Consider the following 19,728-nt stretch of genomic DNA (forward strand, 5'->3'; position numbering starts at 1 on the left):
CATGTTGATTAATGGATGATTAGTTTCATAATCATGAACATTGGATGTTATTAATAACAAGGTTATATCATTGTATGAATGATGTAATGGACACACCCAATTAAGCGTAGCATAAAGATCTCGTCATTAAGTTATTTGCTATAAGCTTTCGATACATAGTTACCTAGTCCTTATGACCATGAGATCATATAAATCACTTATACCGGAAAGGTACTTTGATTACATCAAACGCCACTGCGTAAATGGGTGGTTATAAAGGTGGGATTAAGTATCCGGAAAGTATGAGTTGAGGCATATGGATCAACAGTAGGATTTGTCCATCCCGTTGACGGATAGATATACTCTGGGCCCTCTCGGTGGAATGCCGTCTAATGTCTTGCAAGCATATGAATAAGTTCATAAGAGACCACATACCACGGTACGAGTAAAGAGTACTTGTCAGGAGACGAGGTTGAACAAGGTATAGAGTGATACCGAAGATCAAACCTCGGACAAGTAAAATATCGCGAGACAAAGGGAATTGGTATTATACGTGAATGGTTCATTCGATCACTAAAGTCATCGTTGAATATGTGGGAGCCATTATGGATCTCCAGATCCCGCTATTGGTTATTGGTCGGAGTGAGTACTCAACCATGTCCGCATAGTTCACGAACCGTAGGGTGACACACTTAAAGTTGGATGTTGAAATGGTAGTACTTGAATATGGAATGGAGTTCGAATATTTGTTCGGAGTCCCGGATGAGATCCCGGACATCACGAGGAGTTCCGGAATGGTCCGGAGAATAAGATTCATATATAGGATGTCATTTTATGTGAATTAAAATGTCGCGAAAGGTTCTATGGAAGGTTCTAGAAGGTTCTAGAAAAGTCCGGAAGAAACCACCAAAGGAAGGTGGAGTCCACATGGGACTCCACCTCCATGGCCGGCCAACCCTAGTGGGGGAGGAGTCCCAAGTGGACTCCCCCTTAGGGGGCCGGCCACCCCCCCCATATGGGAGGTGGAACTCCCACCTCTAGTGGGAGTCCTAGCTTGGCTAGGTTTCCCCTCCATATGGAAGGTTTTTGGTTCGGGTCTTATTCGAAGACTTGGGGACTAACTCTTGGGGTTCCACCTATATAATGAGGGGCATAGGGGAGGGGGCCGGCCACCACAAAGCCACAAGTTGGCCGCACCCCCTTGAGGCCGGCCACCCCCTCCCAAACCCTAGCCGCCCCCTCTCCTCCATAACTCCCGCGTAGCTTTAGCGAAGCTCCGCCGGACTTCTCCACCACCACCGACACCACGCCGTCGTGCTGTTGGATTCAAGAGGAGCTACTACTTCGGCTGCCCGCTGGAACGGGGAGGTGGACGTCGTCTTCATCAACAACCGAACGTGTGACCGAGTACGGAGGTGCTGCCCGTTCGTGGCGCCGGAACCGATCGTGATCAAGATCTTCTACGCTTTTTGCAAGCGGCAAGTGAACGTCTACCGCAGCAACAAGAGCCTCCTCTTGTAGGCTTTGGAATCTCTTCAAGGGTGAGACTCGATACCCCCTCGTTGCTACCGTCTTCTAGATTGCATCTTGGCTTGGATTGCGTGTTCGCGGTAGGAAATTTTTTGTTTTCTATGCAACGTTATCCTACAAGAGGACCATAAACTTAAGGCTATGGTTGGGGAAACCTTAATGCATTGTTAGTATTTACGGATGTTTGCTAACAATCCAATCATATAGTACTTGTAAATCCCAAGTAGTGGAGTGCATGTATATTTAGCCTCTCCCACGTTGAAAACTACATCAAAGACAATAAACTAAATGTCTTCACTAATTAATCTTGGACAAAGCCACCACAATTACCATCACTTTTCCACACTCATGGTACTGTTAGTATATGGTTACTTAGTGTACTTTATTGCTGCAGCACTAACATTTACTTTCATGTATTTATTATCTTGCAAAGCTATCTCTCATACCTGTATTGCTACCGTAGTTTTATTTCCTAGATAATGCAAACGTTTAGTGCGTGTAGAGTTGTATCAGTGGTTGATATAACTTGAGAGAATACTTATCCTACCTTTAGCTCCTCGTTGGGTTCGACACTCTTACTTATCGAAAAGGCTACACACGATCCCCTATACTTGTGGGACATCACGTATCTATAATTTCTTATGTTCCATGCTAGTTATATGACAATACTCACATGTTTTATATACACTTTATATCATTTTGATGCATTTTCCGGCACTAACCTATTAACAAGATGCCGAAGCGCCAGTTCCTGTTTTCTGCTGTTTTTGGTTTCAGAAATCCTACACAGGAAATATTCACGGAATTGGACGAAACAAAAGCCGAACTTCCTATTTTCCTCGGAGGGTTCCAGAACACCGAAGGAGAGACAGAGAGGGCCCACGAGGTGTCCACACCACGTGGCGACGCGACCAAGAGGGGGGGCACGCCGCCCTATGGGGTGGGCCCCTCGGGCGCCTCCCGACTCTGCCCCTTCGCCTATAAATTCACTCCGTCGCGAAAACCCTATTACCAATTGACGAAACTCCAGAAAGACTCCAGGGGCGCCGCCGCCATCGCAAAACTCCACTTCGGGGGACAGAATCTCTGTTCCGGCACGCCGCCGGGACGGGAAAGTGCCCCCGGAAGCCATCTCCATCGATGCCACCGCCTCCATCATGCTCCGTGAGTAGTTCCCCCATGGACTACGGGTTCTAGCTGTAGCTAGTTGGTACTCTCTCCCATGTACTCCAATACAATGATCTCATGAGTTGCCTTACATGATTGAGATTCATCTGATGTAATCGGTGTTATGTTTGTTGGGATCCGATGGATTGTTACATTATGATTAGTCTATCTATAAAGTTTGTGAAGTTATTGTTGCTGCAATCTTGTTGTGTTTAATGCTTGTCACTAGGGCCCGAGTGGCATGATCTTAGATTTAAGCTCTATACTTATTGCTTAGATTGTATCTACAAGTTGTTTGCACATGTCTATGTCCGGAACCCGAGGCTCCAGAGTGACAACAACTGGGATAACTGGAGGGGAAGGCTTAGATATGAGGATCACATGTTTTCACGGAGTGTTAATGCTTTGCTCCGGTGCTCTATTAAAAGGAGTACCTTAATTTCCAGTAGATTTCCTAGAGGCCCGGCTGCCACTGGCTGGTAGGACAAAAGATGTTATGCAAGTTTCTCATTGCGAGCAACGTATGACTATATATGGAAAACATGCCTACATGATTAATAATCTTGATGTTCTATCTTAATGCTATTTCAATCTTATCAATTGCCCAACTGTAATTTGGTCACCCAACACTTGTTATTGGAGAGTTAACACTAGTGTAGATAGCTGGGAACCCCGGTCCATCTTTCATCATCATATAAACGTTCTATATGACATTGGAAGTAGTATCAACTATTTTCTGGTGCCATTGCTCTCATATTACTGCTACTGCTGTTGTGTTACTGTTACTACTGCTCTCATATTACTGTTGCTTTCACATCACCCCTGTTACTAGTGCTTTTTCAGGTGCAGCTGAATTGACAACTCAGTTGTTAAGGCTTATAAGTATTCTTTACCTCCCCTTGTGTCGAATCAATAAATTTGAGTTTTACTTTCCTCGAAGACTGTTGCGATCCCCTATACTTGTGGGTCATCAATTGTTATGCCCTCTCTATTTGTCAATTGCCCAACTGTAATTTGTTCACCCAACATGCTATTTATCTTATTGGAGAGACACCACTAGTGAACTGTGGACCCCGGTCCATTCTTTTACATCTGAATACAATCCCATCGCAATCATTGTTCTCTGCTGCTCATTGCAAACAAACATCATTCTCCACACCATACGTTTAATCCTTTGTTTACAGCAAGCCGGTGAGATTGACAACCTCACTGTTAAGTTGGGGCAAAGTATTTTGGTTGTGTTGTGCAGGTTCCACGTTGGCGCAGGAATCCCTGGTGTTGCGCCGCACTACACTCCTTCACCAACAACCTTCACGTGGCCTTCATCTCCTACTGGTTCGACAACCTTGGTTTCATACTGAGGGAAACTTGCTGCTATACGCATCACACATTCCACTTGGGGTTCCCAACGGACGTGTGCTTCACGCGTTATCAGCACCTTCCGCGGCTTCTCGAAGGGCGCCATCGCCCCTTTCGTCTCATTGCCCGACGGCTTCTTGGCCGCTTTCTTGGCCATTCTTTTTGGGGTTGTCGGTGGCGCCATGGATGGGGAGAGGGTAGCGGCGGCGGGAGGAACAGAGCAGCGACGGCGGGAGGGAGAAATGAATCGGCGGGATAGGAGGTCAAATGTGTTGGGGGGGTAGAAATGCGCGACGGGAGGCGCGATTTGGCGGGAGTGGAGGACGAATTTTTCCTGTGTCGCTGACGCATCGGTCCCGTCACTCCCCGCCTCGCTTTTCCTTGTGTCCGGCGTGCCCGGAGCGTCCCCTGTATAGCGGGGACGGGCTCGGGACGCCGGACACCGTATCGGACCGCGCCGGATAAAAAAAGACTTTGGAGGACGCGGCTGGGAAAGTTTTTTTTGTGCGGCGCGCCCAAATCTTTTTGGGGGCGGTTTAGGGACGCGACTGGGGATGCTCTTATGCAGCTAAAAAGAACTACCATAAAAAAAATGTCCCAAGTTTATCGAAATGTAACTTACTCGAAAATTGAACATTTTCCATCATCCGTCTAAGTGGTTCTCATCACGCACCACTCAGCGTTAACTTTGGGTGTCACGGCTTTTGAACATGTTAAGATTACGCCAGGGTGTAACCTAAGTGAAAATATGAGATGACCGGGTAACAATACCGAACCTGTACCGCATAATTGCATAACTAACTAGTACTGTACTGTGTACTCTGTACGAAGATTGCATATGGCGGTTTTTGCAGCCGACACTGTCATGGCAATTGCCATTTGTTTTCGAAAGGTGTGTGCTCCTCATACATATTATAATTGTTCTGCGATCAGATTTTATTCAAAATCAAACTTCGCAAATTTGATCAAATATGTAGAAAACCCATCTACATTTATAATACCCGACACATATAATATATAAAAAAAGGAAGTATTATAAAAATTTCAGCAATAGTAATTTTAAGTTATAAATAAAATAGTTGTATACTATATATTTGGTTCAACTTTACAACGTTTTTACATTTGGCTAAACCTACATGCAAAGTGAGTAAAAAACAGAGGGAGTGCCACGTTTGAAATGGATGCATATTTATTTTGTTGTGCAGGTGTTTAGTTTGCAAGAAAAAAATACGTTTCGTCGAAAACATAAACGTGTCCTTAATAATTTCTGTACAGGAGCATGTTATTCGTGGACGCAAAAGTGTTTGCGGCGGGAATATAGGAAAACTAAGATTTTCTCATGAAAGAGATGTCGCTTCGTCTCTCCGGAATCACCGGAGGCGATGGAAAGCAGACAGGAGAGAGTGAAATTCTCAGGATTCCAGAGCCGACAGGAGTGAGCACCAACAAGATCCGTACGAACCCCACACACCACATCGCTACATCTGGTCTCCTCCCTTCGATCTGGAGAGAGAGACTGAAGAAAATTATCCGCAAATCCAATTCGCCCGAAAAATGCCTAGAGCATTGCAAGGCCAGATCCGCCCAAATTCTCGATCAATTCCCAGAAAAAGAGAAAGACTCAAGCGGCTGGGGGAAGGAATCGATCCCTTCGCCCGCCACTTCTCCGTGCGGCCCAGAGGAAAGCAAGGATAAGGTGCCAGCCGAGGGCGCGGCCTCGGCCTCCTTGGTTGCCATTGAAGGGGAGAAAGCTCCACGCCTCCTCATAGTTCCTTCGACGGGATCCCCGCTGGCGTCGGTCACCGCTTTGACGCCCACTTCTCAGCGCGTCCCTCTTCAATGGGAGGCGGACCACTTGGGTATTGTTGGCCAATTGATCGCCGAACTAATTCAAGGGAGCGATCAACGGATTATTGACCCGGGAGGACCTATAAACCGAGCGCACGATGCTGGGAAGAGCCACCAACCCTCTCCCTCAAGGTACTATTCCCCAAATCTCCCTCTGTTGTACGCAAAGGTGGAGACCAACAGTAGTGAGAAGGGAAAGGGCGCCTTGGCAACCGACGTTGCTCCCGTCCATCGTAGCCCATCCATCTGCAACATGGCAGGCACGTTCTACCGGCGTAGGGGAAAGGAGCTGCTGGTGGAACTCGTTACGATGAAGGAAAAGGAAGCGACCGTCCTCAACATGGTGAAGGTCAGAAGTGATGTACGCGCCCGCTTTACAGCGGTTGGAATCTTCATGACTGTGCTCACCGTCAGGTCCGAACAGCTGATGCAGACGATGAGGAGAGTCTGGAAGCTGAGAGGAATCGTTAACACCAACCTAGATGACTGCCTGGGGAGAGAGTTCGTGCATCAGTTGAGGAATGAGGAGGCTACTGAAGGAAGGGAGCAAGAGGAAGCTGATACCAATGTGGCGTTTGAGGCTCTGCACGACCATGAGCGTCAAGATAGCTCAAGCCTAGATTTTGTAGTTGGTGGAGCCTCTAAATCTGTAATAGATCCAAAGAGTGTAGAGGATCAGCTAGACTCGCATAATGCACAGAGTAAAAAAGAGGTGCAGAGCTCACCACATATGAAGGTGAAAGAGGAAGATTGTGAGGAAGTAAAACAGGGCACAAGGGAGGACACCGGCGAGGAGACTGCTGGAATGAAGTCGGGCACCGATGAGGGTGCCTGGCAGGACCAATGAAGATCTTGTTTTGGAACTGTCGAGGCCTGGGGCAGCCTCGGACAGTCCAAGAACTCACCCGACTGATTCGGGAACACAAGCCCAGCCTAGTTTTCCTCTCTGAAACTAGGCAGAATAAAGCAATAGTTGAAGGCATCTGCAGACGCAACAGTTTTAGCAACTGCCTGCCAGTCTGCGTCGAAGGGAAGGGAGGAGGTCTAGCTCTCTTCGTTAGTTCTAATCTTAAGGTTGACCTGATCAGCTTTGGTCCGCACCATATTGATGTATCCGTCCTTGATCAGTTTGGAAAAAAATGGAGAAACAGTTTTGTGTACGGCGAACCGCGTCCTAGCGATAGACCTGAATTTTGGAAGTTGATAAGAAGAATAAAACCTTGTTCAGCTGATCCGTGGTTGATGTGTGGGGATTTCAATGAAGCCTTGTTCCAGTTTGAGCATCTTTCTGCTAGAAAGAGAAGTGAGAGTCAGATGGAGGCCTTCCGAGACACCTTGGATCACTGCAATCTCCATGATCTGGGTTTCTCTGGAACGCCATGGACATACAACAATAAACAACGTGGGAACAAGAATGTTCGTGTGAGGCTTGATCGGGATGTTTCCTGCCCGGCATGGACTTCTCTGTTCCCTCAGGCTTCTGTGAGACATTTGACGTCTTCCCGATCGGATCATTGCCCACTGTTGCTAGATCTTGGCAACGAGGGCAAAAAGAAAACTAGAACTAAGAAGAGAAGCCTTAGGTATGAGGCGATGTGGGAGAGAGAGAGCTTGTTGGGCCAACAAATTGAAGAAGCTTGGACCAACCAGCTCCCAGCATCTGACCTGAGTGACATTCACAAAAAGCTCAGTGCTACCATGGCTTGCTTAGGTAGCTGGAGCAGTCAGGTGTTCGGCTCAGTCAACAAAGAGATCAAGCTGCTGAAAACAAGACTGGAGGACCTGCAGAAAAGTGATTTCATAGGAAACCAGGAGGATATCAAGACAATCTCGAGCCGTCTAGATGAAATCCTTCTTAGGGAGGAAATCATGTGGAAGCAACGTTCAAGAATTAACTGGTTGAGGGAGGGTGACCAGAACACCAGGTATTTCCACCGAAAAGCTTCAGGAAGATCCAAAAAGAACAAAATATCAAGGTTGAAGAGGGCTGGTGGTTCCTTTGCGATTGACGAAGAAGAGATTCTCTCCAAAACCCACCTCTTCTTTAATGAACTCTACACGGAAGATCCCCAAGTGAATCCTGGTGCCTTGCTGCAGTTGGTTGAGCCTTCTGTCTCCGATCAAATCAACCAACAATTGACTGCTGATTTCACGGATGAAGAAATAGGCGATGCCTTATTCCAAATTGGGCCTCTCAAGGCTCCCGGTCCGGATGGGCTGCCGGCTAGATTCTTCCAAAGGAATTGGGCACTTCTTCGAGAAGAAACTTGTAAAGCAATTAAAAAGTTCTTCTCGGATGGCATTCTTCCCGAGGAGATTAACATGACAAAGATAGTTCTTATTCCCAAATCTGAAGATGCTTCAGACCTAAAGGACTACCGACCTATATCGCTTTGCAATGTGGTATACAAGATCATTTCCAAGTGTCTTGTAAACAGGTTAAGACCGTACCTACAGAACCTCATCGGCGAGACTCAAAGTGCTTTCATACCTTGCAGACTAATCTCAGACAATGCCATGATTGCTTTTGAGTGCTTCCATGCCATCCAAAGAAACAAGAAACCGGATGAATGCTTCTGTGCTTACAAACTTGACTTGTCTAAGGCATACGATAGGGTCGATTGGTCTTTCCTCGAAGGTCTGCTAATGAAAAGTGGCTTCAATGATAAATGGGTCAGTGATCATGGCTTGCGTTACAACAGTCAAATTCTGTGTCCAGGTCAATGGCAACCTAACTAAGGAGATTTCCCCATCAAGGGGGTTGAGGCAAGGGGATCCCCTCTCCCCATATCTCTTCCTCTTTGTGGCAGACTGCTTGTCGAAATCTATCCAACGGGCTGTCTGCGACCAAGGGCTGAAAGAGCTCAAAATCTGTAGAAGCTCACCCAGCATCTCCCATCTACTCTTTGCTGATGACTGCATCCTTTTCTTTGAGGCTAATGGCAACCAGGCTGGTATCATCAAATCTGCCATTACCAAGTTTGAGAAGGGTTCAGGCCAACTCCTTAGTGTCAACAAGTGTTCCATCATGTTTGGTGATAGTTGCCAACAACAAAAGCAAGATGACGTTAGAAGAATTCTAGAAATAGAACGGGTTGATTTTGAAGACAAATATTTGGGCCTCCCAACTCCTGAAGGACGGATGAAAAAAGGAAGATTCCAGTCCTATAAGGATAGGCTTGGCAAAAGAGTAAACAACTGGGCTGAAAAATACTCGTCAATGGGAGCAAAGGAAGCTTTAATTAAATCAGTCGCTCAAGCTATACCTAACCATGTGATGGGTGTCTTCAAACTTCCGGCGGGATTCCATGATGACTACACCCGCATAATCCGAAACTTTTGGTGGGGAGAGGATGAAAAAAAGAGAAAGGTCCATTGGGAAGCCTGGGACGTGCTCACCAGACCAAAAAACTTTGGTGGAGTTGGATTTAGGGACCTAAAACTCCTAAATCAAGCAATGCTTGCTAGGCAGTGTTGGAGGATCATCACTAACCCCAACAGCCTATGCGCCAGGCTTCTGAAGTCCATCTACTATCCAAGAGGAAACTTCCTTGATACTGTGTTTCGTCAGGATGCCTCTCCCTCATGGCGTGGCATCGAGTATGGACTGGAATTGTTAAAAGAGGGGCTTATCTCGAGAATTGGTAACGGAGAAAACACCAACATTTGGCGCAGCAACTGGCTGCCGAGAGACTACAATCTTAATCCCAGAGTAGGGAAAACAAAGACTAGAATCCGCAGGGTGAATCAGCTGCTTCTCCATAACTCTAACAACTGGAACGAACCTCTTGTTAGAAAGATTTTCTACCCTGAGGATGCCTGTCTCATCCTCAACGTAAAGCTTCCTGATCAGCCTTGCCAGGACTTCCTAGCTTGGCATTATGAGCGGAATGGAAAGTTCTCTGTGAAAAGCGCTTATAAACTCGCTTATAACCTTAATAATGGTGTTAGGTGGCAAGCAGGGAGCAGCCATGCTACGGACAATTCCAGGAATATTTGGAAGCTTATTTGGAAGACCCATGTTCCAACCAAGGTCAGGATTTTCGGGTGGAGAACGGCGCGTGATAACCTCGCCACCAACAAGAATAAATTCAGGAGGACTTTGGAAACGCAAGGTACATGTACGATCTGTGGAATGTGTGATGAATCTAGCTTCCATGCTACAGTTTCTTGCACCAAAGCTAGAGCCTTAAGGGAGAAGATGAGAGAACATTGGAACTTGCCGCCGGAATTCAGGTTTCGGCAAACTGGTGAGAACTGGCTGTTAGTATTACTGGGAAGTTGTAGCACAAAGCAAAGAGCTCAGGTGCTCCTCCTGCTTTGGAGAGCTTGGCACCTTCGTTGTGACGTTATCCACAAAAATGGGAAGGAAACTATCATGAACTCAGTATCCTTCCTATTAAACTAGGGAGCCATGCTTACAGACTGCACTCCGGCCGCAATGCATGATAAAGGTAAAACTGCTATTTGTTTATCTGATCAGACTAATCATTCTGGTTCTTGCTCTTCCTCAACAAACAGAGCGGAAGATCTACACCCTATTCCTGTGACCATGCCTTCTGAAGACAGCGCACTGATCTATGTTGATGCGGCCCACAAGCCGCTAACTGGAGATTCAGCCGTTGGTGTTGTGGTACGCGACCAATATGGCGCCATCATCGCTGCCGTATGCAAGACGATTGATCCATGCCAGGACGCGGAGGAAGCTGAAGCTAGAGCGATCCTCGCTGGCCTGCAGCTGGGAACCGATATTGGCCTCCAACAGCCATTGTTGTTGTCTGACTGCGCCCCCGCTGTTAGTGCCTCAAGGAACCAGGGTCCTAACCTATCGAAGCTCTGGAGTGTTTACATGCAGATTTCTTCTACTGCTTTGCAGTTGCCTGGGTGTGTCGTGCAATATACTAGGAGAAAGTTTAATTCGGGTGCCCACAATTTAGCTCAGCGAGCTATTCGGTCTAGAACCTGTAACCTTTGGCTGGCTCCGGTCCCGGCTGTTATCTCTGATCTAGTCGGGGACAATTCTGTAAACCGTGAAGGTGAGTAATATACGAGCTTTCCCCCTCAAAAAAAAAAAGGAATATAGAAAAACTGAGAGTTGCAGCTTCCGCACGACATGAGCTGGGTACACGTCGGAGACAGACCCCGGACCCCACCGGACTTGTCGCGACTCCCTAGTCTATTCTCCACAGGGCAAGTCTGCTCACCATTGGCGGGCCCACAGTACCGAGGATTCCAGCACCTCAAGTCCCCGACCACCGGGCCCCATGACCACAACTTGCCCTGCCTGCGACGAGTGCCGACACCGCCAGCCCTCGGTATTTGCCTCCAGCTCACGTCCGACTCGACGCATCCTTTTCCCGCGTCCGCAACGTCAGGTCCATGGACCCCGGCCGATCTTGCGCCGTCGCCGCAGCGACGGGCGGTGGATCCCGCGGCGGTCCACCGGGCGGGCCCTCGTCGGGGATAAACGCTTTACGGCTATAAAACAAGGCGGCCGCGCCCCGTCAGCTCATCCGGTTGGTCTCCTATCGTCTCCTTCCTTGGGCCAAAAGCTCCCCAGTCCCCACTGCTGCTGCTCCCTTCTCCAGTTCTCCGCCCGTCGGTCAGGTAAACGCTCCGAATCTCCTGGTACTTCTTCCGCCGGATTTTCGTGCAACGCGCGCGCGCGTGCCTCGCTCGGGGTTCCCAACTTCGGATTGCCTCCGCGCGTCCTCTCCTGCTCCGGGTGCTTGTTCCCGTGGATCTACGGATCCTGCTTAATTCCCTATGACGTTCTGCGGTTATTAGCAGTAGCTCGTAGCTGCCGCCGGAGATGACTGTGCGGCTTGTGCCTCACAGCGTCAAGTGTTGGGATCTTTGTGCGGTGAAAGCGAAAATTAGGAGATAGCGTGTCTGCTGGTCGAGCCGTACGCCCAAGCTTACTGCTCCAGCCTCCAGGTTACCAAGAGGAGACAGTGGAATAGATGAAATATTTCCGCGTCTGGCGTCTCGTATATATGGGGATTAAGGATTACATACATGCCTACCCAGTATCCAGGGGAGCGGTTACTGTGGAATGGTCCTAGTAACTGATGAAACGCCCGCCAGGACTCTGTGGGTACCTCATCGGTTGTCTTATCTTTGTTGTTTATTGAACGCTTTGAGCTAACCATTTGAGCTCCAATTTCTCTACGGAGTAGTTGAAACTTGAAAGGTGAAAATCGTCAATGAAGTGTCCGGCGTAGACTGATTACGACCAAAAAAGTGTTAGCAATTATGAATCGCTTTCTTTCTTTAAAACACCCACGAGCCCGATCAGAGCATTCATTCTAGCTAACCACCAAATTTCCATTTTCTTAGTACATTGCACCTTTGTACGATTGATCAACAACGTCCCCCAATTCATGCAAAGCGACACATCGCTGAGATCAAACCTCTCCTCTTCTAGCGAACCCTAGCTCCTAGCGTCGCCCCCGTGGGCGACCTGGGGGCTCCTTGGCGGCGCCCCTCCCTTCCCCCTCCTCCTCGCCGCCGCCAGAAGGCGTCGCCGGGCAAAGCCCATATGGCGTCGGCGGCGGCAGGGCTCCTCTGCTCCCTCGCGCGGTGGCGGCTGCGCGGGTCTTCACGGCCGGTGAGGGCGTCGTGCTGGTAGGGCGCGGCGGAGAGGTTGCCCTGCAATAGCGTGGCTACTACGTGGCTCCGGCGTGCTCGCGGCGGCGATGGGTCTCCGGCGCGGCCTGCTGCGGGCGGCGCGAGCTCGGTGGTGCAGCGGGCCGGTGGTGTTCGTGAGCGTCGCGGATGAGGCCTGGTGCGGCAGGGCGCGGCCGACGGCGGCGTCCGCCCTCCCCATCACGGAGGTCCCTGGCGAGGTGCTGGGTTGTGCGGCTAGATCTCGATCTGGTCGCCTCGAGTCGGGCCAAGGCAGGGGCCTGCGCCCCATTCGAGCCCACCTACCTCCGCCCCAGATCTGCGGGCTCCCGCAGCCTTGGGGGTTGCTGGTTGCCGATCTGGCTGGTGGTGATCTCCTGGTGCAGCGGCGGTGCGGCAGCGATGCTGCGGTGGTTTTGGATGGGCTCTCTGGCCGCTGCGCTTGCGGGCCGGGGCAGGGGCCCTGGGCTTTGACCCAATCCATCTCCAGTTTCGGCGTGCCCGGTAGCCACGGGGGTTGTCGGTTTGCAGTTCCGGTTTCTCGCGCGACGGCGTTTCCCGTCTCCTCTCTCGTTCGTTGGTGCTCTGAGCTGGGATGCCAGAGCGGCGGCCCTGGAAGGTGGGAGTCATGTTGGTTGGCGGGCGAGCCAATGACTCTGGTGCTGGCTGGTGACCACGGCCGTGAGGGTGGCGTGGTGGTCGGCGAGTTGAGTGTTATGGGGTAGAGGGCGGTGACCATGCCAAAGGGAAACCTTTGCCCCTTGGGCCACGGTGGCGGCGTCCGCGGACGGTGTTCCCTTGCTGAAGGCGCCGTGAGGCAAATCTTCGTCCTTCTACTTCCTCCGGGTGAAAACCCAAGATCCTCGGATCGGGCGGTGGCGGCACTCCGGTGTCGTGCTCTTCTTGAAGACACCGTCTTGGAGCCCACACCGCGAGGCTCACCAATGGTTGTTAGTAGGTGATTCTTCGGCGATCTTCGGCAAGGCTTGCTCTGTGCCCTTCCCTTGTCGAGCTTCCTTGGCGATGTTGTTCGGTTTGTGAGCAACGTGGGTCGGTCCCCGGTGGTGGTCGGCTTGCGGTGGCGTTTCTACGACGGAGGAGTGCCGTTGAGGCGCGCGTGAAAAATGGCTCGCTCTCGAGTGAGCTCCGGCCCGACACTGTAGACTCCAGCTCTACTCCGAGTCCCCGTAGGCGCTTTGGTTGAGCATGTTGGTCGCGCTTCCGGTTGTAGCTTCTTCGGTAGTTCGTGTGGGTGTGTGGTGTCGTTCTGGAAGCTGGGTTCATCACTTTGTATCGTTCTCGCTGTTGGTGGCTTTGAGTGTCTTTTATCTATAAAAAATCATGCAAAGCTTGTGGAATCACTTGCCCTGTGTACCACCTGTCAACAGGACTAATTTCGGCCACTGTACTGTTGGGTGCTGCCCATGTGGATCGGGCATCGACATTTCCACTCTCTATTCGTCTCCATTGAAGTCATCTCACCAACCTCTGCAATTTGCTTGTCTTTTGCAGCAGTTCTCGCCTTCTCGGTGATTCAATGGCCTCACCTGCGAGACCGGCTGAGTCCACTGGCACAACCCAGGAGGAAGCCGCCGCCCGCCAGTCGCTCATGGGGATCTCCCAGTCCGTCCCGGCGGCAGGGGAAGCTCTGAGCGACAAATCGCCCAACGGCCACATGGAGCATGGCGGGCAGGACAACACTGCGGCGGCCGACAAGTACAGGTCGATGCTCATGTCCATCTCCAACCAGTCGCCGGAGGCGCGCCAGCAGCCCACGCCGTGCCCGCACACCAACGGCGTCGCTTAAACTTAGACCTCTAATAACACTAGTACTGTACTGATTTGCCCTGCAACTGTGGATACTATTGTGGGACATTGGCCTTAAATAATCGGGATGTATGTGGGGGTGCTCGGTGATGCAATACGTAGTTGCATGCAAGAGCCTTGCTTCTTCGATCTTGGCCTGAAATGTTTTCGTGTGTAAATTGGCGGATAGCCATTGTCTGAAGATCTGCATATGCGATGTGCTGATCATTCACCACTCTCTGCGCCTCGATCTTTTTTCATGTCATTTCACGATTTACATGTATCGGCCGGCCCTTGTTGCATACTCCCTCTGTAAACAGGGTATGTTTATCTTTTATCATAAGTTTTTTTTAGTAACTTAGCCTGAAATATTTCCGTGTGTAAATTGGGGGGACTTAAATTGGTGGCTAGACATTTTCTGAAGATCTGCATATGCGGTGTGCTGATCATCATCGGTCACTCACAAGTCTCTGCCCCTCCATCTTACTTCCTGTCATTTCACGTTTTACATGTATCGGCCGGTCCTTGTTGCATACCCCCTCTGTAATCAGGGGTACGTTTATCTTATGTTGTAAACTTATTTTTTTGACCAACTTAGTAGAAAAGGTACTACCCAATTCATGGTAAGTATGGATAACTTAATACAAAAGTTGTAATAATGTAGTACTAAATTCTATATACAGTACTTATTATGGATCCGAAGGAGTAGCAAAGTTTGTCCCTCAAATTAAATTAGTATACTATAAAACTATACTTCAAAATAACTCTAGTAATACTAATTTAATTTGAACTTGAGTATCTGTTATTGTTGGAGACGATGCAGCTTTTGCAAGGGTGAGATTTACAGTGAGGAATGTTACTCCATGGACTTCAACTTGAGCAGCAACTTGAGTTGCAAGAAGAAGTGTTGCGGCTTCAGCAAGAAGTGATGAAGAGGTCGTCGATGTTGAAGCATGTATCATGACTTCCTCCTCCAGATTTTGCCTGCAAAATTGACAGAGTCTCAGCCATGTTTTCACTCTTCCTTGAGCATATGGTACTTTTCTTGTTTTCCATGCTGCACCCGAGAAGATTTTACTTCTTTGAATGAGAAGATATGTCTTGATTGTGTCACCTTGCCTAGGAGCTTCACCCTGTACATCAGAGTTTGTTTGGGACCTGTTTCTTGAAACGTGCATAACATCCAACAACTCTAGATTTTGTTTAATAGCATTAGCCATATGGTGGATTTGCAATGGACTATTCTCCTTCTTGTTAAATAAGCAATCATGTCTAGATTTCCAAATACACCACATAAAGGTAAGAATGTTTTCAATAGATCCATGAGGATGATTCATGCTAAGAAGTTTGTTGAGAATTTGAGGGAGATGATCAGAAGGAAAAGCAATTTGATCAATTCTTATGTACCAAGGGTGCATGAACCAAGATGCTCTAGCAAATCCACATAGAAAAACTAGATGGTGATCTAATTCTTCTAAATTACACCTGCAGCATAGTTTGCTATACTTACATGCTCTAGATCCTGTAGGAATAGCTTTTCTTAAAATTCTCGAGCCGAAAGTTTTTACCTTGGGAATGATATTTTTGTTTTTTTCCAAATTGTTTGTAGGAGGTGCTTTGTAGATGTACTAACCTATTTTGGTCTTGGTTCTCCTTGTTCATGCAGCCTTTCGAGACATGCTTTATAATAAGCGCTCTTGGAGTTGCATTTGCCTGTTGGTGTAATTTTCTAGCATAGGAAATCTTCGTCTTATGCACTAATGATTCGAGCATTTTTAATCGCTTCTACCATATGTTTGTGAAACAAATTGTCAATAAGCTGAAAATTCTAAGTTTTTTGCCCAGGGAGCCATAAGTCTTTGACCTAGCTCGGATAGGTGTAGCTTCTAGGTTGAATGGTTAGTGAGTCATAGATCCGAGCCCAGCCCTCACACTAGGGCGTGCTCCAAATAGAGACTTGGCCCATAGGGATTTGATAAAAAGAGTGGGCTATGAAAATGGGAAGGACTTTGAGAATGGAAGCTCAGAAGGCAGATTTTGGGGTATTTAAATTTAGGCGCCAAATCAAAGAATCAAGGAAGTATTTTGATTTCAAAACAAGATGTAGAAAGTTGTATGGTTGAACAGCAAGTCTCTGAATCGCCATTAAGATAAGACCTTGATTCATAGCCTGTAAATTCCTAATGCCTAACCCTCCTTCATTTTTTCCGGGAACAATGTCTTTCCAAGACCTAAGACACATACTTCTGGAGTTTGATTCTTCCCTGATACTTGTCCACCAAAAATTCCTAATAATATATGTGAGCTTTGCAATAAAAAAAATCATGAAAAGAATATTTGACATGTAGTAGACAGGGATAGAGGAGAAGACATATTTAATTAACTCTAGTCTAGCTGCATGAGAGAGTTGATTCGCTTCATAAGTTGATAGTTTGGATTTTAAATTTGTCGATCACCAAGTTGTAAGAAGCATTTCTATCTTTTCCTGGAATGATAAGAGGGTGACCAAGGTGCACAAAATTTACATCTACATTTAGCACAAGAAAGATGTGTTGAATAACTTGAGTAGTGGTGGTGTCAACATGCTTATTGAATAGTATTCCAGATTTGGCCCAATTTGGAGTTTGTGCTGATATGTTGCAAACATCCTGAAGAATATGTTTCATTCTTGTCGCTTCTTGTTATTTGGCTTGCCCGCACACCAGAAGGTCATCAACGAACAACAGTGAGTCGATAGGAGGATAGTTTGGTCCCAACTTGATACCCGCAAAATGATTAGTTGACATAGCTTTCTGTAGAGAATCGATAATTTATTTATGGCAAGGACAAACAGATACAGCGATAAATGGTATCCTTGTCATAAACATATGTCTCCTTTAAATTTTGTGAACGGTTGGCCATTAATGACAACAGAGAAGGTAGGAGACGAGACAAAAACATGAATGAGATTTATGAAATAACCATGCAACTAGTTAGGTGCTAGGGCAGCAACTATGTAATTCCATTCAATTCTATCAAAAGCTTTGGCAAGATCAATTTTGAGCATAAATGCTTTATTTTTCTAGGAATTTAAAACAAAAGAATGAGTTATTTCCTAGGAAATAATAATGTTATTGCTTATGCGCCTACCTTCGATGAATGCCTTGCTGGGAGGGGTGAATATAATTTGGCAAGTTAGACTTTCGCCTATTAGCAATGCATTTTGCTATGATTTTGTAGATAACGTTGCAAAGACTGATAGGTTGATACGTCTCAAACGTATCTATAATTTCTTATGTTCCATGCTACTTTTATGATGATACTCACATGTTTTATACACATTATATGTCATTATTATGCATTTTCCGGCACTAACCTATTGACGAGATGCCGAAGAGCCGATTCTTTGTTTCTGCTTTGTTTTGGTTTCAGAAATCCGACAAAGGAAATATTCTCGGAATTGGACGAAATCAACGCCCAGGGTCTTATTTTTCCACGAAGCTTCCAGAAGACCGAAAGGATCACGAAGTGGGGCGACGAGGCGCCGCCACACTAGGGCCGCGCGGCCAAGGGTGGGGCCGCGCCGCCCTAGCGTGTGGGCCCCTCGTGTCGCCCCTAAACCTACCCTTCCGCCTACTTAAAGCCTTCGTCGCGAAACCCCCAGTACCGAGAGCCACGATACGGAAAACCTTCCAGAGACGCCGCCGCCAATCCCATCTCGGGGGATTCAGGAGATCGCCTCCGGCACCCTGCCGGAGAGGGGAATCATCTCCCGGAGGGCTCTTCATCGCCATGATCGCCTCCAAATCGATGTGTGAGTAGTTCACCCCTGGACTATGGGTCCATAGCAGTAGCTAGATGGTTGTCTTCTCCTCATTGTGCTATCATGTTAGATCTTGTGAGCTGCCTATCATGATCAAGATCATCTATTTGTAATGCTACATGTTGTGTTTGTTGGGATCCGATGAATATTGAATACTATGTCAAGTTGATTATCAATCTATCATATATATGTTGTTTATGTTCTTGCATGCTCTCCGTTGCTAGTAGAGGCTCTGGCCAAGTTGATACTTGTAACTCCAAGAGGGAGTATTTATGCTCGATAGTGGGTTCATGCCTCCATTGAATCTGGGACAGTGAGAGAAAGTTCTAAGGTTGTGGATGTGCTGTTGCCACTAGGGATAAAACATCGATGCTTTGTCTAAGGATATTTGTGTTGATTACATTACGCACCATACTTAATGCAATTGTCTGTTGTTTGCAACTTAATACCGGAAGGGGTTCGGATGATAACCTGAAAGTGGACTTTTTAGGCATAGATGCATGCTGGATAGAGGTCTATGTACTTTGTTGTAATGCCCTGATTAAATCTCATAGTACTCATCATGATATATGTATGTGCATTGTTATGCCTTCTTTATTTGTTAATTGCCCAACTGTAATTTGTTCACCCAACATGCTATTTATCTTATGGGAGAGACACCACTAGTGAACTGTGGACCCCGGTCCATTCTTTACATCTGAAATACAATCTACTGCAATTGTTCTTTACTGTTCTTCGCAAACAAACATCATCATCCACACTATACATCTAATCCTTTGTTTACAGCAAGCCGGTGAGATTGACAACCTCACTGTTACATTGGGGCAAAGTACTTTGATTGTGTTGTGCAGGTTCCACGTTGGCGCCAGAATCCCTGGTGTTGCGCCGCACTACACTCCGTCACCAACAACCTTCATGTGTTCCTTGACTCCTACTAGTTCGATAACCTTGGTTTCTTACTAAGGAAAAACTTGCTACTGTACGCATCACACCTTCCTCTTGGGTTCCCAACGGACGTGTGTTAACTGCACGCATCATAGGTCTATAATCTGCGGGAACTAAAGGTACAAGTTTTTCGGAATAAGGGCAATGTGAGTGTCATTTATATGGCTATGCATGATACCCGATTGGAATAAGGATCTTACTAGTTGCGTAACATCTTGACCAATCAATTCCCAAGTATCAATGTTGAATTCCACATCAAAGCCATCTGATCTAGGCGTTGCATTTCTTTTCACCTCCTTAAGAGTTTCCGTGACTTCTTTTTCATCAGGAATCGAGTAAGTATAATCATCTAGGTCTTGAGGCATTTGTGTATGCAAGGCCTGCCATTGTTAGTTTGAGTAGAAGAAAAGATAGATCTGAAATAGTTAACAAAGGTGCTGCTTATTTTAAGGCATGTAGTGAAACATATTATGCTCATCTTTGACATAAACTATAGTGTTCCTTCTCCTTCTCATAATAATAGGACAATGAAAAAAGAAGTGTTTCTGTCACCATCTTTTGCATTTTTTTTGCTCTCTACATATAAGAGTCGGTTAATTTAGTCATAGTGTTCATACCTTATGCTTAAAGAAGCTTCTTCTGCATGGTCTTGTTGCTGTATTAAT

At 47.2% G+C, this 19,728-nt stretch overlaps 2 protein-coding genes across 3 annotated transcripts; both read left to right on the plus strand.

Annotated features, from left to right (window-relative positions):
* The first annotated feature begins 5,361 nt into the window (after positions 1 to 5,361).
* Positions 5,362 to 11,185, plus strand: LOC127336556 (uncharacterized). The gene is made up of 2 exons (XM_051363382.1): positions 5,362 to 6,015; positions 10,405 to 11,185. Exons 1-2 carry the CDS (start codon positions 5,375 to 5,377, stop codon positions 10,925 to 10,927), a joined length of 1,164 nt encoding a protein of 387 aa, XP_051219342.1. The 5' UTR covers positions 5,362 to 5,374; the 3' UTR covers positions 10,928 to 11,185.
* A 162-nt stretch (positions 11,186 to 11,347) lies between these two features.
* On the plus strand, positions 11,348 to 14,551 carry LOC127336557 (uncharacterized). Of its 2 annotated transcripts, none has more exons than XM_051363383.2 (2): positions 11,348 to 11,490; positions 14,023 to 14,551. In XM_051363383.2, the coding sequence occupies exon 2, from the start codon at positions 14,048 to 14,050 to the stop codon at positions 14,315 to 14,317; it is 270 nt and encodes an 89-aa protein (XP_051219343.1). In that variant the 5' UTR covers positions 11,348 to 11,490; positions 14,023 to 14,047; the 3' UTR covers positions 14,318 to 14,551. The 2 variants fall into 2 exon arrangements, with proteins under 2 accessions (XP_051219343.1, XP_051219344.1); XM_051363384.1 differs by having other exon boundaries at positions 11,370 to 11,490; positions 14,026 to 14,551.
* The last annotated feature ends 5,177 nt before the right edge of the window (positions 14,552 to 19,728 follow it).

The sequence above is a fragment of the Lolium perenne genome, chromosome 2, assembly GCF_019359855.2.
Source record: "Lolium perenne isolate Kyuss_39 chromosome 2, Kyuss_2.0, whole genome shotgun sequence".
NCBI classification, from domain to species: domain Eukaryota; kingdom Viridiplantae; phylum Streptophyta; class Magnoliopsida; order Poales; family Poaceae; genus Lolium; species Lolium perenne.

Bases quoted from the DNA above. Each gene is read 5' to 3' on its own strand.
- LOC127336557 (XM_051363383.2), top strand. From the start codon at position 14,048: ATGGCCTCACCTGCGAGACCGGCTGAGTCCACTGGCACAACCCAGGAG.
- LOC127336556 (XM_051363382.1), top strand. From the start codon at position 5,375: ATGAAAGAGATGTCGCTTCGTCTCTCCGGAATCACCGGAGGCGATGGA. The intron at 6,016-10,404 runs GTACTATTCCCC...CTCAACAAACAG, and splicing joins CACCAACCCTCTCCCTCAAG to AGCGGAAGATCTACACCCTA.